This window comes from Drosophila tropicalis, unplaced genomic scaffold (genome assembly GCF_018151085.1).
Source record: "Drosophila tropicalis isolate 14030-0801.00 unplaced genomic scaffold, ASM1815108v1 contig_593, whole genome shotgun sequence".
Taxonomy (NCBI): domain Eukaryota; kingdom Metazoa; phylum Arthropoda; class Insecta; order Diptera; family Drosophilidae; genus Drosophila; species Drosophila tropicalis.
In genome coordinates this window covers 14,817,990-14,833,460 of record NW_027173070.1, presented here as the reverse complement: position 1 = coordinate 14,833,460, position 15,471 = coordinate 14,817,990, and the positions used below count along the sequence as shown (strand labels likewise).

The 15,471-nt window shown below is 34.6% G+C and overlaps 5 protein-coding genes and 1 pseudogene across 6 annotated transcripts; 3 read left to right on the top strand and 3 right to left on the bottom strand.

Annotated features, from left to right (window-relative positions):
* The first annotated feature begins 13 nt into the window (after positions 1–13).
* Positions 14–4,553, top strand: alpha-Catr (alpha-catenin related). Of its 2 annotated transcripts, XM_068289819.1 has the most exons (7): positions 14–273; positions 352–405; positions 591–771; positions 849–2,332; positions 2,404–2,721; positions 2,796–3,002; positions 4,204–4,553. In XM_068289819.1, the coding sequence occupies exons 2-7, from the start codon at positions 364–366 to the stop codon at positions 4,327–4,329; spliced, it is 2,358 nt and encodes a 785-aa protein (XP_068145920.1). In that variant the 5' UTR covers positions 14–273; positions 352–363; the 3' UTR covers positions 4,330–4,553. The 2 variants fall into 2 exon arrangements, with proteins under 2 accessions (XP_068145920.1, XP_068145921.1); XM_068289820.1 differs by having other exon boundaries at positions 273–405.
* A 348-nt stretch (positions 4,554–4,901) lies between these two features.
* On the bottom strand, positions 4,902–7,615 carry LOC137578178 (uncharacterized). The gene is made up of 4 exons (XM_068291827.1): positions 7,443–7,615; positions 6,979–7,172; positions 5,397–5,476; positions 4,902–5,212 (listed from the first exon to the last, which is right to left on the bottom strand). Exons 1-4 carry the CDS (start codon positions 7,482–7,484, stop codon positions 4,902–4,904), a joined length of 627 nt encoding a protein of 208 aa, XP_068147928.1. The 5' UTR covers positions 7,485–7,615.
* Positions 6,180–7,038, top strand: LOC137576393 (putative cyclin-dependent serine/threonine-protein kinase DDB_G0272797/DDB_G0274007). Its single transcript, XM_068289463.1, has 3 exons — positions 6,180–6,202; positions 6,260–6,415; positions 6,487–7,038. Exons 2-3 carry the CDS (start codon positions 6,283–6,285, stop codon positions 6,846–6,848), a joined length of 495 nt encoding a protein of 164 aa, XP_068145564.1. The 5' UTR covers positions 6,180–6,202; positions 6,260–6,282; the 3' UTR covers positions 6,849–7,038.
* A 131-nt stretch (positions 7,616–7,746) lies between the features above and the next one.
* LOC137576391 (senecionine N-oxygenase-like) lies at positions 7,747–9,935 on the bottom strand. Its single transcript, XM_068289462.1, has 5 exons — positions 9,679–9,935; positions 9,066–9,252; positions 8,754–8,925; positions 8,159–8,694; positions 7,747–8,095 (listed from the first exon to the last, which is right to left on the bottom strand). The coding sequence occupies exons 1-5, from the start codon at positions 9,861–9,863 to the stop codon at positions 7,928–7,930; spliced, it is 1,248 nt and encodes a 415-aa protein (XP_068145563.1). The 5' UTR covers positions 9,864–9,935; the 3' UTR covers positions 7,747–7,927.
* Positions 9,936–10,645: 710 nt separating this feature from the next.
* Positions 10,646–12,445, bottom strand: LOC137576392 (senecionine N-oxygenase-like; annotated as a pseudogene).
* Positions 12,446–13,195: 750 nt separating this feature from the next.
* On the top strand, positions 13,196–15,459 carry Alas (5-aminolevulinate synthase). The gene is made up of 2 exons (XM_068290986.1): positions 13,196–14,554; positions 14,924–15,459. The coding sequence occupies exons 1-2, from the start codon at positions 13,306–13,308 to the stop codon at positions 15,280–15,282; spliced, it is 1,608 nt and encodes a 535-aa protein (XP_068147087.1). The 5' UTR covers positions 13,196–13,305; the 3' UTR covers positions 15,283–15,459.
* The last annotated feature ends 12 nt before the right edge of the window (positions 15,460–15,471 follow it).

Below are 15,471 nucleotides of genomic sequence, written 5' to 3'. Positions count from 1 at the left end.
TTTTATTTTAAGTAATACATTGTTGAACTATATGTGCATACAATTACATTATAAGTAAACTTATCGTACAACGTTGCTTTTTCTAAGATTATGCTAATTTCCATAATAGTTTTCGAAGATTTCAATTAAAAAAGATAATTTAATAACTCAAATAGAAAGAACAAATTGAATAGCCACAATAAAGTGCGAAACACACTAACACGCACTGGTGCTGGACTCTTTCAATGCCACTTAAATTTTGATTCGACGAGTTTTGAGAAAAATCAATAAATTGTAAGCAGAAATTTTAAATTACTTTCAAATTACATCAAAACTCAAAAATTAAGTTTTTTCGATTTAAACTTTGGAAAGAACGTTGTAAAGATGTATGGACTATCTGCAACTCCATCATCGGGAAATGTTAATGTAAGTTTTCCTGACCGGCTCTACTCTAAGTGGAGTAATTCACTTTAAAACCCTTAGACATTAATTTATTGATTAGCCTAGTCCATAATATTTTTGTTCTTATAAATCCCTTTAGAAACTCACTTACTAAAATTGTCTAAGGGATGAAGCATTTTAAAAACTGTTGATTTTATTAATATTCGTAGAGTCAGCGCTTTCGAGTTCGTGATATTGATAATGAGGAAATCATGTCAACCTTTGGAACCATTGGACATTCATTAAATATAGCTGTTGAACGCTTTATAACAATCGGTGAAATAATTGCTGAGGAAAATGTTGATATTAAAGGCGATATGTATGAGGCTGCAAAGGAGGCACGGGATGCAGGTAATTTGACTGGCATTGAAAAAGTTAAAAAAAAACACACACCTACAAATAAAGTATTTTTTTTTCATTAATTTCAGGAAAATCAATTGAACGGTTGTGCGATACATCGCCATTAGGCGGTTTGGAACTGCGTCATCATATCGAACCGTTGAAAGATTATGGTGCTATTGTATTAGCGGCTAGATCTCTTCTATCGTCGGTGACAAGAATCTTACTGTTGGTTGATATTATAGTCGTTAAAAAACTTTTAACTGCAAAGAAACGAGCCTCGGAAAGCCTGGAGAAACTAGAATCTGTAATGAATTTCACCGAATTTGTTCGAGCGTTTTCAGTGTTTGGCACAGAAATGATTGAATTAGCTTACCTTACTGGCCATCATCGAAGCTCATTCAAAGAGGAGCGACGGCGGGCACAAATGTTTTCGGCTCGCCAAATTCTTGAAAAGTCAATATCCATTTTGTTGACCTCCTCAAAAAATAGTCTCATACACAGCGATTGTGTTATAGTCAAAGAAAATCGTGATACTGTATTCTGCCAAATAAGACGTGCAATGGACCTCATACATTTTGTAGTTAAGGACAGCATCTTCGATTCGGCAAAACATATGTCTTTTGAAAAGCAACGAAGCAATCCCAATTATGAAAACGAAAGCATATACACAACTATAAAGCGTATTGTCAATCTTATAAAGCGATTTAAATTCCAAATGAGCCAGTATGACTGCAATAATGAAGGGAATAATAACTCAGATGCCTATTACAATTTCTTTGATGACGAGCTTTGGAAAGGTGATACCTACTACGAGGATAATATGCCCCAAACAATGGGTGGCCGTCTAGTGAATAACAAAAACTTTCGAAAACATTTATCCTACGAGGGCATGGACTTGAGGGAGGAGCTATCGTTGGCGTTTGACAAGCTATTCGAGAAGGCTCACGATTTTACAGACTCCCCCTACATAAGTCACGAACATCGGAAGAATATTTTAACATACTGCGAGAACTGCAAACTTGAATTTGACATATATCTAAATAATTTAATGAAAGATCAGCATGAAAATGTTGGAGTGCAATTGAAAGGTCGCGAACCAGAAATGGGAATGCTAAGCAGCTTGGAGGAGTTGTGCAAACAACTTGTCGTATCCGTGTCCAGTCAAATTGCAGACTTTAACGAATCGCTAAAAATATGCACAAAATTGGTTAAATCCTTTCATGTATTAGCAACGACTAATGATCTTGACAACTTAAACCAGCGTTCAACCAAGTTTCATGACTGTTGTGATCATATCTTTGACATCTGTAAACTCTTGCAGCACATAGCACCAACTGAAAGATTGCAGGTGCAAGCCAAGTGTCTTGCCATTAACCTACGTATCTATGGACCTCAAGTGTTTATTGCTGCCAAAATCTTATGGAAATATTCAAATAGCAGTGCAGCAAATGAAAATTTTGAATCATTTTCAGATATGTGGAAATGGTTGACAAACGAGATTTTAATTATTTCGAAAAAAATTATTGTATCCGTGAATACAATAAAAACTGATAGAGATTCTCAAGTTGAGGTAACTTTACTAGCATATGCACATGATGATTAACAATAATTACATATGTATTTAACTTTTTTTGTTTTTAGAAATGTGAATCTACAAATAAATCATCAAAACCTTACGTACCTGCGAATGATGTCGGAGAAATGGTCGAATATTCGGGCATGGATAGCAAAAACAATGGAGATGCAAACACATATCAAAACAAGTGGGGCGACGATTTGTCGGATGACAACGACATATTGAAGAGAGCAAAGAACATGTCAGCCATGGCTTTTCTCATGTATCAATTTACCAAAGGAAATGGATCATTGAGGACTACACAAGACCTATTCACTCAGGCGGAATACTTTGCGGAAGAGGCTAATCGACTCTATAAAGTCTTACGTCACTTTTCATATCAGGTACTTAATAGACAATTTCTGAACCCTTTAGACTCTTGATCTGTATTCTAAAAACTATATTCGACATCATTCAGGTGCCAGCAAGTGACAACAAAAAGGATTTACTTGGTATTTTAGATAGAGTGCCAACTTTTGTCCAAGCACTTCAATTTACAGTGAAAGATCATACTGTAGGAAAAGCTGCCACATTCGTGAAAGTTGATCACGTTATCAGAGAAACTAAAAACCTCATGAACGTAATTAATAAAGTAGTATCAAAATGCTTTGAGTGCGCAAACAAGGTAATTTAAAACAAATTAGATAACTACAAACATTTAGAACATTTTTTACATTCGTATAAATTTGTGTTCTATCCTTATTGATTCTGTAAAGTTGAAATTTTGGTATTATGTTAACCAAATAATAGATTGATTACAGGAACAATCTGAGTTATTATTATTTTTTTAATTTTATTATCATGGTTTCCTTTATTTTGGGGCCTACATAACGGCCTAACAATTTTTGGAAAGAGGAATAATAAATCCATGGGACCAGATGTATATGTTAGTGTTTGGTATATTAACCAAGGGTATGCATGCTATTTTTTGTGTATATATTTTTAAATTAAGATAGTGATGAAAACCAAAAACAGAAATGCCTAACGTATTGAAAACAATATGGAACAAATGCTGTTAAAATTAATCTAAAAACATGCAGATCAGTTTTTGGTCATTTGTGATCTGTGCAGTTTAAGGCTTTTAACTAGTTGTAAGACTAAGTAAGCACAGTGTTCACCTGGCTTACACCTTATTCGCACTGGGTAGTTATATTTATTCCAAAATGTATCTCAACTCTAGTACAAACATTTTGCAAACCCAATACATTAGTTTAGAAACTTAAAAATCACCGTCCATGCAAAATACTGAGTTTTTTTAATCTCAATCCACAAGCTCATACAATGTGTTGTCTGTGTGCATAAAATCATAGAAAAAACATCAATACATTGCCTTTACAATAAACATTTGAATACAGCACAAGAAATATAGAATTGTAGAATTAAATGAGTTTTAAAGAAACTTTACTATTTGAATTCGTATTGTCCTGCTGTTCAAGAATATATATTCTTTATAGGGTCGGAGATGGTTCTTTCTATGCGTTGCACACGAATGAATAGACCCTTTTTGCAAGGGTATAAAAAATAGAATAGATATTGCGAAGTTCTCCTTAGAATAAGCCCAGCACATTATATATGACTATTGTGGCGTATAAATTTGGCAGTCTGTATAACAAGTATTTTTATATAATTTTATACAATTTAAAGCTATTTAGTTTCCCTTTCCTGACCCTATATTTTGGCAATATGCTAGATATCGTAGCAAATGAACATCACCGTTTCCAAAGCAATATATCTTCATACATATGCCAGATCTTGGCTCTTTTAGCTGAAAAGCAACAATCTATAAAATACATTTCGATAACATCTTTTCGTTAATATCGTTACAGTACAAATTAAATTTAACTGGTATAACTGGTGGCCTCACTTCTGGATCGGTTCGTGGTGATGACAATGTTGCTGGAGGAATGTGTGATTCCAAAGGAACAACGAGCAGCAGCGAGGGAAGCATGTGACATTACGGGATGGCTCGCAGAGCCAAAGGAGATGCTAGACGGACGAGAGTATCATTTTTATTATTCTAAGACTTAATATTTTATTAGAAAATGTGTGCTGATAACTATTTTAATTAATAGGAATTGTATATTGTATCTATGTATTATGTCAAAAGTATTGTGTAACAAAATGCTGTTTCATTTAATAGAAATTATACAAAACGCTGATTTGGTGTATAAACGAATTATCTCGATATTCGTCTTGTTTGTATTTTTTATTTATTCATTAAGTAATGTATTTATCAAATTTATCTGTTAGTAAACAAAAAAAAAAAAAAAAAAAAAGAAAAGCGAGCTTCTTCCAAAAACAAAAACAAATTTTTTAAGCTTCCGAGAAGGTTATGCTTCGGGAAAATTTCCGGAATATCCGTATTGTTAAAATAAAAAAAATGATTTTTTGCTAGTCCATAATTAAAAACAATAACAAAAAACAACAAAAATTATTTAATAAAATTGGTCAAACTATTCTCAGGATTTGTGAACGAGTTTATTTAATATATTGGCTAAAGTTAGTTTCACCTTATTTGTGGTGATTACAGATCAGTTCGTAGATATGCACCTCCATGCTGATTCAGTGGAGCTGGTGGCGGAGAATTTCTAACATTATCCTTCACTTGGCAGCAAGATTCCTTGGACACATCCACAACATGCATTTTTACTGTGGCCAACTTCGGAGATGGGAAATCTGCTTGAACCGTTACGCTCTTCGATTCAAATAGATTTTTGCATAATAATAAATCGATGGCGAACATAAAGGCGCAAAAGAATGACAAGGCTCCAAGGACATAGGCATAAATCAGAAGGTCACTTTGCAGGCTTTCCACTGTAGAAAATATCAGTAATCCTGAAATAAAAACATTTTAAATAAGTAATTACAAAAATCTCTGACAATGTGTCAATTAATTAGTTTTAACAGGTTTAAGTTTTCAAGGTCTGGACTCTTATTGACCATTTTCCAAAATTTGTTTTTTATAGTTCCTTAAATTAGAACATGACGTTATCAACAAATTAAAAATCTTTTTACACACCTTCAACAATGAAGAACAAGCATCCAAATCCTAATAATATGATTTCGCTGATATGATATTTCGCATTGCTCTGCAAAAATCTGTAAATAATTAGTGGAACGTTTAATACTTTTACAAGTAACAGAATAAAAATAGGAAAAATTTGTTAAAATGTATGAAATATGTATTAGAATATTTAAAAAGCAGTTTGTTTTCAAAGTACACAGATATAAAATGAATGAATCATCCAAAGAAAGTGCAGCCAAGTTATTTTTATACTCAGTATGAGGCATCTTGTTTATTCCCCATGCGAATTAAGAATTAAGCTATAGCCAACATGAGTGAAAAATGGTCAAAAGCGATTAGCAAAAACAATGTTTCTTATTTAGAGTTTCGAACTAATTTTTTGTTGCCAATTTCTAACCTATTTCAAAAAGTAGCAAATTGATGAAATTGAAATTTAGCACATTGAAAATATAAAACCATGTGCTTGTTTAGTGTTGCGAACCGGTATTTTTTAAAAGCCTTTACTAATTAAGTGTTGTAAAACGATCTTGGCCGCATTTTCCTTATTTGCCAAGAGGGCTGAGGAAATGCGAGCTGCTTTTTATGTTACTTATTATTGATTCAATTTGGTTTGATTTTATTCTTATTATTAATTTAAATATTATTTCATTACAAATCTGACGTTTGTAACGTGTACGTAGAGGTACATTTCTAAATTTTTTAATTGTCTTTATTTCAGTGTTGCGAAATGCTAATAACAACACGTGTTTCCTTCATGTTGCACAACGATAAATCTTTCTTTTACGATATCTGCTCGAGCGGTAAGTACCTGGCTTTTTTGCTGCGCTTTTTTTATCTTTGATTTAATAATTAAATAGACCAAGTGCGAAATTTGTCAATAATGGATTTGCAGAATATGCAAAATATTCTTTGCGACGTATGCGGTAATGAGTACCTTCGAGATGAAGATTTTTTGCAGCATCGGCAAAAGCATGAACTGGAAAGGGTAAGACGCCAGTATCTTAGGGATCACAGTAAGTACACATACATACATACATACATATGTATGTACATATATCTGTATATTGTGCGTATTTTCCCATAGTCCAAGGACATCGCCATCACCTTGGTCAATTGGCAACAGTATATGCAGCAAATTCCGCTAGCCAAGCTCAGCAAGCACCCATCAGTGACCTTTCAGAACAACGATTGCTGGCTTCTCTTCTGCCGCGTCACCAGCAGCTTTTAGCGGCCATACGACAGCAGCAATTGCGTCAACAGCAGCTTTTAGCAGCCATACAACAGTATCGGCAGCCGATTTCTCAGCACCAAAGTATACAAGAATCGCAGGCGACATTGTCACCGCCGAGTGGTCAATTGCCCATACATCAAGAACAACAAGTTCATGAGCACAATAATAGTCAGCATATTGTAGTGCGTATCATTTACACCGTTTGGCAATTGTAACCTGGCATTGAAGATCACTATTTTCTTCAGTAAAACTTACTTTTAGACACTGTGTTGTGGATGAAATTTGTTTTGGCACGTTGTGTTATTTAAATTTATTCTATACCCAACTTGGAAATTTTATATTTACCTTGTAAGTAGCAACACTGATGTAATAAAGGTATATCCCACGAATGTGAAAGTACTAAAATCATCGGCTTCTTTTGTCCAAGATATATTATTAAGGAGCCTCCATACTCTTGAAAACTTTTGACCACTTATGAAAACTCGCTCAGCGTGTTTATCAGATAATCTTTTAATGATCAACGCTGCCACAACGGAAATCTGAAAAAGTTGGATTTGAATTTAAACTAATTAAGGGACTTTTCAATGGTATCTATTGGATTGGAACTAAACATTTTGGTGAAATCCGAAACACAAAGTCGGAATGAAATACTTTTTTGATTGCTGATTCGGGAATCACCGAATTCGTTGTGCTACTTTATCATCCCGAATAACAAAGGGAAAATGGAACAAATTCAAAGAGAAGCCCGGATAACTGAGTAAGCGATTGTATTTTAAAATTTCACTTATTGTTAGATATTTTAGACTTACGAGTTGAATAATTTTAATACAAATAGGAGCTGCCGCACTCATTTTTATTTAAACACTAACTCTCGAATGGTTCTCTGGCTAGAATATGACTCTTTTCTATGACTTCAGCTACTGTCATCTACATGGGTACAAGATTTGTATGTGACCAATAGCTGCATCTATTGTCTGTAAGTAGTACAAGGTTTCCCTTCCATTGTGCTGCATGCAAATTAAAATATAAATGTTTGTGAGAAATACCAAAAGTCTTTTAACCATTTACACATTACCTTATGGCCATATGTGAGGTAAAGAAACTACCAAAGACTTGAGAGAAAATACTAAATATTTTATTCATGGCATGAAATATTTCATCGTCTAATAAAGAGTTCATTATCGTTTGTACCCTGGCCAATTACTGTTGATTTAAAGTGAACCAATTTCATATGTCATCTTTTTTCTTTATATGGAATATACACAAACAATCAAAAACTATATATGTATATGTATTAGTTTATTTTAACAAATGTTTCATCATCAACGAGTCTAAAGATATCCTCGCGAAAATGCAATAAGTTCTCGTTAAAGCAATTACTGCTTTCATTATGCAATTTGGCCATGACAGGTCGAATATTTGTTACTTTAGCTGTTTCCGCCAACTCAGTGAAATAGTCAAACTAAAAACAAAGCACAAAGTTCTCGATTAATAATATGATAAGAAAGTAGGAAAACATTTCTACCTGATTTGGTCCTAGCATGTGAGAATGTCTCTTTCTAAATCCTTTTTCCCAAAGTTTTCTCATGTTGTTTTCCGTATCCAATCTCATATCTTCAGTAGATGGTAATTCGTTCTTGCCAGTGAAATAGCTTAGGACGAATCGAGCTTGCAAGTCCATCATTTGGGCGGCGCACACATAAAATGGCAGTCCAATGAGGGCCATAGAAGGATTCTTTATATTCAAACACTGCTTGTAAAGGACCTGGACATAATTGTCTTCGACAAATATTCCAGAGTTGACAGTTAAGAAGGGGAAAGCATATTTAAAGCCGGTACAGAAAAATACGGTATCAAATTCCTCATATGATCCATCGACAAAAAAGCCTCCAGATTCATCCAATTCTCTTACATCTGGTTTTTGGGTAACATTTTCAAAAAACTTTGTATATTCAATTCCTTCCAAGTGGTGACTAAGAAATACTCTTTTTGCCGATTTCGATATAATATTGGACAAGTCCATGCCACTTGGTCCGGCGCCAATAACTAAGACGGTTTTATCTAAAAGAACGTTTGTAGAAATTTGAATCGTGTCCATAAAAAAAGATTTCACTTTCTACCTTTGAATCGTCCATTATGTCTGAAGTCATGGCTATGTAAATATTCTCCTTGGAATCGGTGACCATTTTTAAGTTGAACATAATTTGGCGTATGATAATGACCGTTTGCCACCATTACATAATCAAAATATTGGCATTCCATTTGATTAGTTACGACATTCTTAACCAGAACCTATAATAATTAAAGATAGATTTAAATTTAAAATAGTTTAGGTTGGTTAAACTTCCTTTCAATGTTCATATGCTTAGAATGTTCATATGTTAATTTTAAGTAATCGGGAATTTAGTTATTTTGATTATTTTTAAACTTACCTGCCATTTTTTACGTTTTTCCAAGACTCTAATAACATAGGAATTGAATCGGATATGATTTTTCAATTGAAAATGATTGGCGTATTGATTTAAGAAATCAAGAATTTCCTCTGATTTTATATAGGAATTTTCATTCTCGCCAATTTCAAAGTCCGGAAAACCCATAATTTCCTTAGGCAGATTGGTTCTACAGAAAATAGTTATAAAAGCCAAGAATCAAATACAAAACTTAAATGGATTTGTAAGCTAGTCGAAATTTAATATGGTAATAAAGCGAATGTATGTATGTTAAGGGTCGATAAGACTCGTAATATTTCCATACCAGGTCTCTCAACTGAATTTCGGAAAGTTGGCCATGCTTACTTTGATTTGGCTATTGTCGCTGGCCAAGATTAAACAGACTCTTGAACTTCAGAAATGTTTTGTTTTGGCAAATAGAAACTGATAATAAAAATAACAAGTGGCAGGGTCGAGGCAATGTTTGTCGTTGATAATAAAAATAATTATTTTAATTTGATTGTATCGGTTGTTGAGGCACTGTTGTCGGGTCAGACACAACAAAAACACTTTTAGAGTTAAGTGTTTATTCCTACGATTAAGGGGTACAACTTACCGCAAATTGGTGTACATGCTGCTATGTACATCGATGCCATTAACACTTCCTGTCTTCTCATTGTACACCCAAGTTCCTCCGATTTTGTCCGACAGTTCAAAGATAGTTGGACTTAATCCTTGTTGTTTGACATTTCGGGCACAGCAAAGCCCCGCAGTTCCAGCACCGATAATGCATACATTCATTATTGATTCGATGCGCTTGAAAAACTTTTTAAGAACGATCCGCAGTCCACGGTTGCAAATGTCTATATAAATTTTAAAATTATACTCACAATCATTTTGCCATTGGACTTATTATATGGCATCGTTTGATTATTTGATTGTTGTTTATGAATACTCAGTATTTATGGTGTCTATTCGACTTATCAATTACTTGTTTATTACAAAATAAGTACACAATATGTTAAAGAAATCATTTAAAGATTTTAGAGTGCCTAGACGACGGCTGGGTAAACAAAAAATGTGTTATACTTTACGATTCAAAATCAATTTTTTGTGACTTTGGATAGTTTTAATATCAAGTTTTGGTTTTGTACAACAATTAAAAGCTATAATAAGTTCGTTCAATTGAAAGCACGTTTACTCAACATCAATTAGATTGAATGTTATCCATCAGATAATAGTTTGCAAAACTCTACTATCTCATTCATTTCAAATAAATAGTCTTACAATAGTCATAAAATCGTAAGTCAATTAAAAATCTGAATGAATTTAGACATGTAGTCCTTATTATTTAATAGACTAACTCACCTATACCTACATATTTCTGAGCTGTGCCATATTTCTAGAGTATCAAGGTTTCTGGGATCAAGACCCTATCAATTATTATTATCATCATTTAAACATAAAAGTGATTGTTCTTAAAGTCGACTTGGTATTGCGGCAACTGTTGTGTTTTCATATACTTGCAATATGATTTGTTAATGGGAAAATTATAGTTTTATTCTTTTTAAAACGACAAAAAATGAAACAATCAATGAATTTATTAGACATATACTTCATACAGGACTAGCAAATATGGTAACGAAATCACTATAGAAGATAAAACAATCAATCAAATTAATTGACTTTGACAAATGTTTCGTCGTCAACAATCTTGAAAATATTCTCGCGAAAGTTCAATAAGCTCTTTTTGAAGTAGTTACTACTTTCATTGTGTAATTTGGCCATCACAGGTCGAATGTTTTTAATGTTAGCCGTCTCCGCCAGGTCAGTGAAATAGTCAAACTAAAAATAAAGCACATAGTTCTCGATTAATAAATTGATAAGAAAGTAGGGAAACATTTGTACCTGGGTGGATCCTAGCAAATGGGCCTGTCTCTTTTTGTATGCTTTTTCCCAGAGAGTCTGCATGCTTTTTTCGGTATCCAATCTCATATCTTCAGTAGATGGCAATTCGTTCTTGCCCGTAAAATAGCTTAGGACGAATCGAGCTTGCAAGTCCATCATTTGGGCGGCGCACACATAAAATGGCAGTCCAATGAGGGCCATTGAAGGATTCTTTATATTCAAACACTGCTTGTAAAGGACCTGGACATAATTGTCTTCGACAAATATTCCAGAGTTGACAGTTAAGAAGGGGAAAGCATATTTAAAGCCGGTACAGAAAAATACGGTATCAAATTCCTCATATGATCCATCGACAAAAAGCCTTTGAATCGTCCATTATGTCTAAAGTCATGACTATGTAAATATTCTCCCTGGAATATATGACCATTTTTAAGTTGAACATAATTTGGCGTATGATAATGACCGTTTGCCACCATTACATTATCAAAATATTGACATTCCATTTGATTAGTTACGACATTTCAAAGTCCGGAAAACCCATAACTTCCTTAGGCAGATTGGTTCTAAAAAGTAATTATTAAAAGGTTATAAATTAAAACAGAATCTTAATAAGCAAATAATTAACAAAATGTAATACAACAAGAAAGATTAAATGCTAATAAGTTCTTTATAAAATGGGTTAAAAGGTCCCAAATAAAGAAAAATCGGTTACATCAGTTCAACAAGTGTCGTTGACCAAGATTAGAAACACTTTTAAACCTCAAAAATGTTTTGTTTTGGCAAACAGTGGCTGATAACAGGAATAATAAGTGGAATGTTTGTCGTTGATAATAAAAATAATTACTTTAACTTAAGTGAATCACGGTAGATTTGATGGTGTTGGCAGGCCAAGTGGGTGACAAACACCTATAACTATTTTGGAGATCATTAAATAGTCCGTCGAGTTAGGGAAAATCTTACCTCAAATTGGTGTACATGCTGCTATGTACATCGATGCCATTAACACTTCCTGTCTTCTCATTGTACACCCAAGTTCCTCCGATTTTGTCCGACAGTTCAAATATAGTTGGATGCAAACCATGTTGCTTGGCGTGTCGCGCACAGCTAAGACCTGCGGTTCCGGCACCGATAATACACACACTCATTATTGATTAGTTTAACTGGAATACCTGTTACTAGGAACGATCTGGAGCCCTCGGAGGTCTAGGCGAAAATGTATTTTAAAAAAGAAAACCTGTAACCAATTTGGCTATTAAACTTGCTAAATGGCATCAGTTGAATATAGTTATTAAATACCTAGTACTCGTGGTGTATATTGGACTGTTCAAACGTTCGTTAACCATGTATTGCCAAAGCCATCTTTTACTTTTAGCACATTCTAGTTTCTACACAGTTTTGTTAAGTTTTTCAGTTTTCGTTATATATATTTGCATTTACAAGACTTTCTACCTTAAATTGTTGACCCAAAATCCAGTTATTATGACTAAAAGGTACAATTAGTTCGCCCAAATGTATGAATTCTTTAATTAATTTTAATTAGCTTGACTTTAAAGTGCGGAACTTTTTCATCAGATAAGAGATTGTCAAGTATTGTGTATAGTCCCAAGATTTTAATCCCGATTGCTACGTTTTTTGTTTATTTCAGTTTATATATACATATACGTATGTACATGTATGTAGTTATTCTTATTTTTTTAAGAACACGTGTAAATTCTAGATGTGATGATGAGTTAAATTCGGAGAACATCTGGTCTTTATCAATTATGGTATATTCCTAAATGAAAAAAAATTCATGAATTTAGATGGAAATTAATATTTGAATTAAGCAAAAGTAAATTTTAATGTCTACGAAAAAGGCAGCCATTTAGGAAAACTAATACAAGAAGCAGACGAAAAAAGAGATTCAAATAATTTGACGGTTCAGTGTGAAATAGACTTAACGGAACACTCTGCTGTTAAACTTCCAAAGCGTTGCCTACTTTTAGGGAAAATATTGTTATATGAAGTTATTTAAAAATATATTTTTAATCTACAGTTTCCCGCATCTGCTCTTCAATCAATTGGGAAAAAACTAACTAATGACAAAAATATTTAGAACAAATTTGCCGCCACATTGAAGAAGGGCTGCTGAATAAGGTGGAAACGAGGGAAACTTATCGACGTCTTGGTCGGGTTCTGGTTCAGCTCTAACTGTTAATTTACAGCACCACCGTTTGCTCTCTGCTAACAGTCACCAAGTGGATCACTACATTCACTTTTTTCTTGCATAATAAATAAATCAATTCGTTTTCAAAGTTCATTAAATAAAGGTCGTCTCTCTTGAAGTTGCTTCGTCATGCAGTGTCCGTTTTTAAATCGTTTTACCACTTCATATTTACGCAATTACGCGGAGGTATTGTGTCAACAATATAGCCAGTTTTGCCCAGTTGTTACCGCAGCTGTTGGGGCTGGGGCTGGGGCTGAGAAAAAACTTTCTCTTATTGCCTCATCAAGGTATTCCTCGACTGAGAATCAAAATCGTCGCCTGGTGCATGATGTAAGACGGAATCATGGCAATGCAATTGCCCCAACTGCAATTCAGGATCGTGTTGTAGATGCAGATGTGGATGAGAATACATTTCACTACGAGAAGTTCTTTAATGAGCAAATATTGAAGAAGAAAAAGGATCATTCCTATCGTGTTTTTAAACGAGTTAATAGATTGGCTGGCGATGGTCTATTCCCCCATGCTCTGGAGTACTCTACGCAATCGGAAAGACCAATCACGGTTTGGTGTTCCAATGACTATTTGGGAATGTCGGCGCATCCAAGTGTAAAGCAAGCTGTGCGTGATGCATTGGATATGCATGGTTCTGGGGCGGGCGGCACCCGTAATATTTCTGGAAACTCATTACATCATGAGCGACTGGAGCAAAAGCTGGCAGAGCTTCATCAGAAGGAGGCAGCTCTTTTGTTTACCTCGTGTTTTGTGGCAAATGATTCCACGTTGTTTACATTAGCCAAGCTACTACCAGGATGCGAGATATTCTCGGACGCCGGTAATCATGCTTCCATGATCCATGGAATTCGAAATAGTGGCGTTCCCAAGCATATCTTCCGGCACAACGATGCTGACCATTTGCGGGAACTGCTCAAGCAAGTGGACAAGGCCACACCCAAGATTGTGGCCTTTGAGACGGTTCATTCCATGACAGGAGCAATTTGTCCACTCGAGGAATTGCTCGATGTTGCGCACGAATACGGTGCCTACACATTCATTGACGAAGTCCATGCCGTTGGACTGTATGGAGATCACGGTGCTGGCGTTGGCGAACGTGATGGTGTATTACACAAAATGGACATTATATCGGGAACCTTGGGCAAGGCATACGGTAATATAGGTGGCTATGTAGCTGGAACATCCCAACTTATTGACATGATACGTTCGTATGCTGCTGGATTTATTTTCACCACCTCGTTGCCACCCACTGTGCTATGTGGAGCATTGGAGGCTGTTAGCATATTAGCATCGGAGGAAGGTCAACAGTTGCGTAGCTTACATCAACGGAATGTGTCCTACTTAAAGAACTTGCTAAAAAGAGAAGGTAATTCAATGTCACAGTTTTATGTAATCCAAGACAAAAAAACCCCCCGACTAAAAGGTCAGTCGTGACTGAATGTTTATTTTTAATTGTTCTTGCAAGGCCATTACGCAATTCATTCAATTTGCATTGCAACAATTAATTAAATGAAAGTTGAGATAAATTGAAAAATTGCGTGTGAAACTCGAAATTGAAGAGATACTTTTTGTTAAAAAAACCCACGTGGAACAAGAAAATAAAAAAAAAAAATACAAAACACGAAAATAAACGAGGTCATTCCGATTCGTTTGAAAGCCCATTATCTTATTTGTCTATTGTATTTTTATCTATGCTAAATAATCTATATATATATATTTTTTTTTTTTGTTATAGGTTTTCCCGTAGAAGATACTCCTAGCCACATTATTCCAATAAAAATCGGCGATCCCCTGAAATGCACTCAAATCTCAAATATACTCATGGAACAGTATGGCCATTATCTCCAATCTATTAACTATCCAACTGTCGCACGTGGCCAGGAAAAACTTCGATTGGCTCCGACTCCATTTCATTCCTTCGAAATGATGAACGAATTGGTTACCGATTTGAAAAAAGTGTGGCAGACGGTAAACCTTTCCACGAAAGTTCCACTTACTCCGAACGGCTGCATATTCTGTCACAGTGAGAACTGTCCAGACATGGAATGTGCTATTCCCAACTGCCCGCGTTTGGAAATAACTGTGGCTGCATAGGAAACGCTGGCCCAGCATTTTTAACTAACATACATACATTGCCTACAATTTGTTATGGTTTTGTGGTTTTGGACAAATAAATAACGGTATCGGTGTTCTTATATTATACAATATATGCTTTAATAATTTCATAACAAAATATGCGAATAAATTGTTTACTATGCTTCATATAATGAATATATTCGGATT

Coding starts and splice junctions, on each gene's coding strand:
- alpha-Catr (XM_068289819.1), top strand. CDS start 364: ATGTATGGACTATCTGCAACTCCATCATCGGGAAATGTTAAT. Junction 406..590: donor CATCATCGGGAAATGTTAAT/GTAAGTTTTCCT, acceptor TAATATTCGTAG/AGTCAGCGCTTTCGAGTTCG. Junction 2,333..2,403: donor ATAGAGATTCTCAAGTTGAG/GTAACTTTACTA, acceptor TTTTGTTTTTAG/AAATGTGAATCTACAAATAA.
- LOC137576393 (XM_068289463.1), top strand. CDS start 6,283: ATGGATTTGCAGAATATGCAAAATATTCTTTGCGACGTATGCGGTAAT. Junction 6,416..6,486: donor CCAGTATCTTAGGGATCACA/GTAAGTACACAT, acceptor ATTTTCCCATAG/TCCAAGGACATCGCCATCAC.
- LOC137578178 (XM_068291827.1), bottom strand. CDS start 7,484: ATGAGTGCGGCAGCTCCTATTTGTATTAAAATTATTCAACTC. Junction 7,173..7,442: donor GTATTAAAATTATTCAACTC/GTAAGTCTAAAA, acceptor CAACTTTTTCAG/ATTTCCGTTGTGGCAGCGTT. Junction 5,477..6,978: donor TCAGTGTTGCTACTTACAAG/GTAAATATAAAA, acceptor AATTATTTACAG/ATTTTTGCAGAGCAATGCGA.
- LOC137576391 (XM_068289462.1), bottom strand. CDS start 9,863: ATGAATGTATGCATTATCGGTGCTGGAACTGCGGGGCTTTGCTGTGCC. Junction 8,695..8,753: donor ACATAATGGACGATTCAAAG/GTAGAAAGTGAA, acceptor ACGTTCTTTTAG/ATAAAACCGTCTTAGTTATT. Junction 8,096..8,158: donor ACATGCTAGGACCAAATCAG/GTAGAAATGTTT, acceptor CTTTGTTTTTAG/TTTGACTATTTCACTGAGTT.
- Alas (XM_068290986.1), top strand. CDS start 13,306: ATGCAGTGTCCGTTTTTAAATCGTTTTACCACTTCATATTTACGCAAT. Junction 14,555..14,923: donor GAACTTGCTAAAAAGAGAAG/GTAATTCAATGT, acceptor TTTTTGTTATAG/GTTTTCCCGTAGAAGATACT.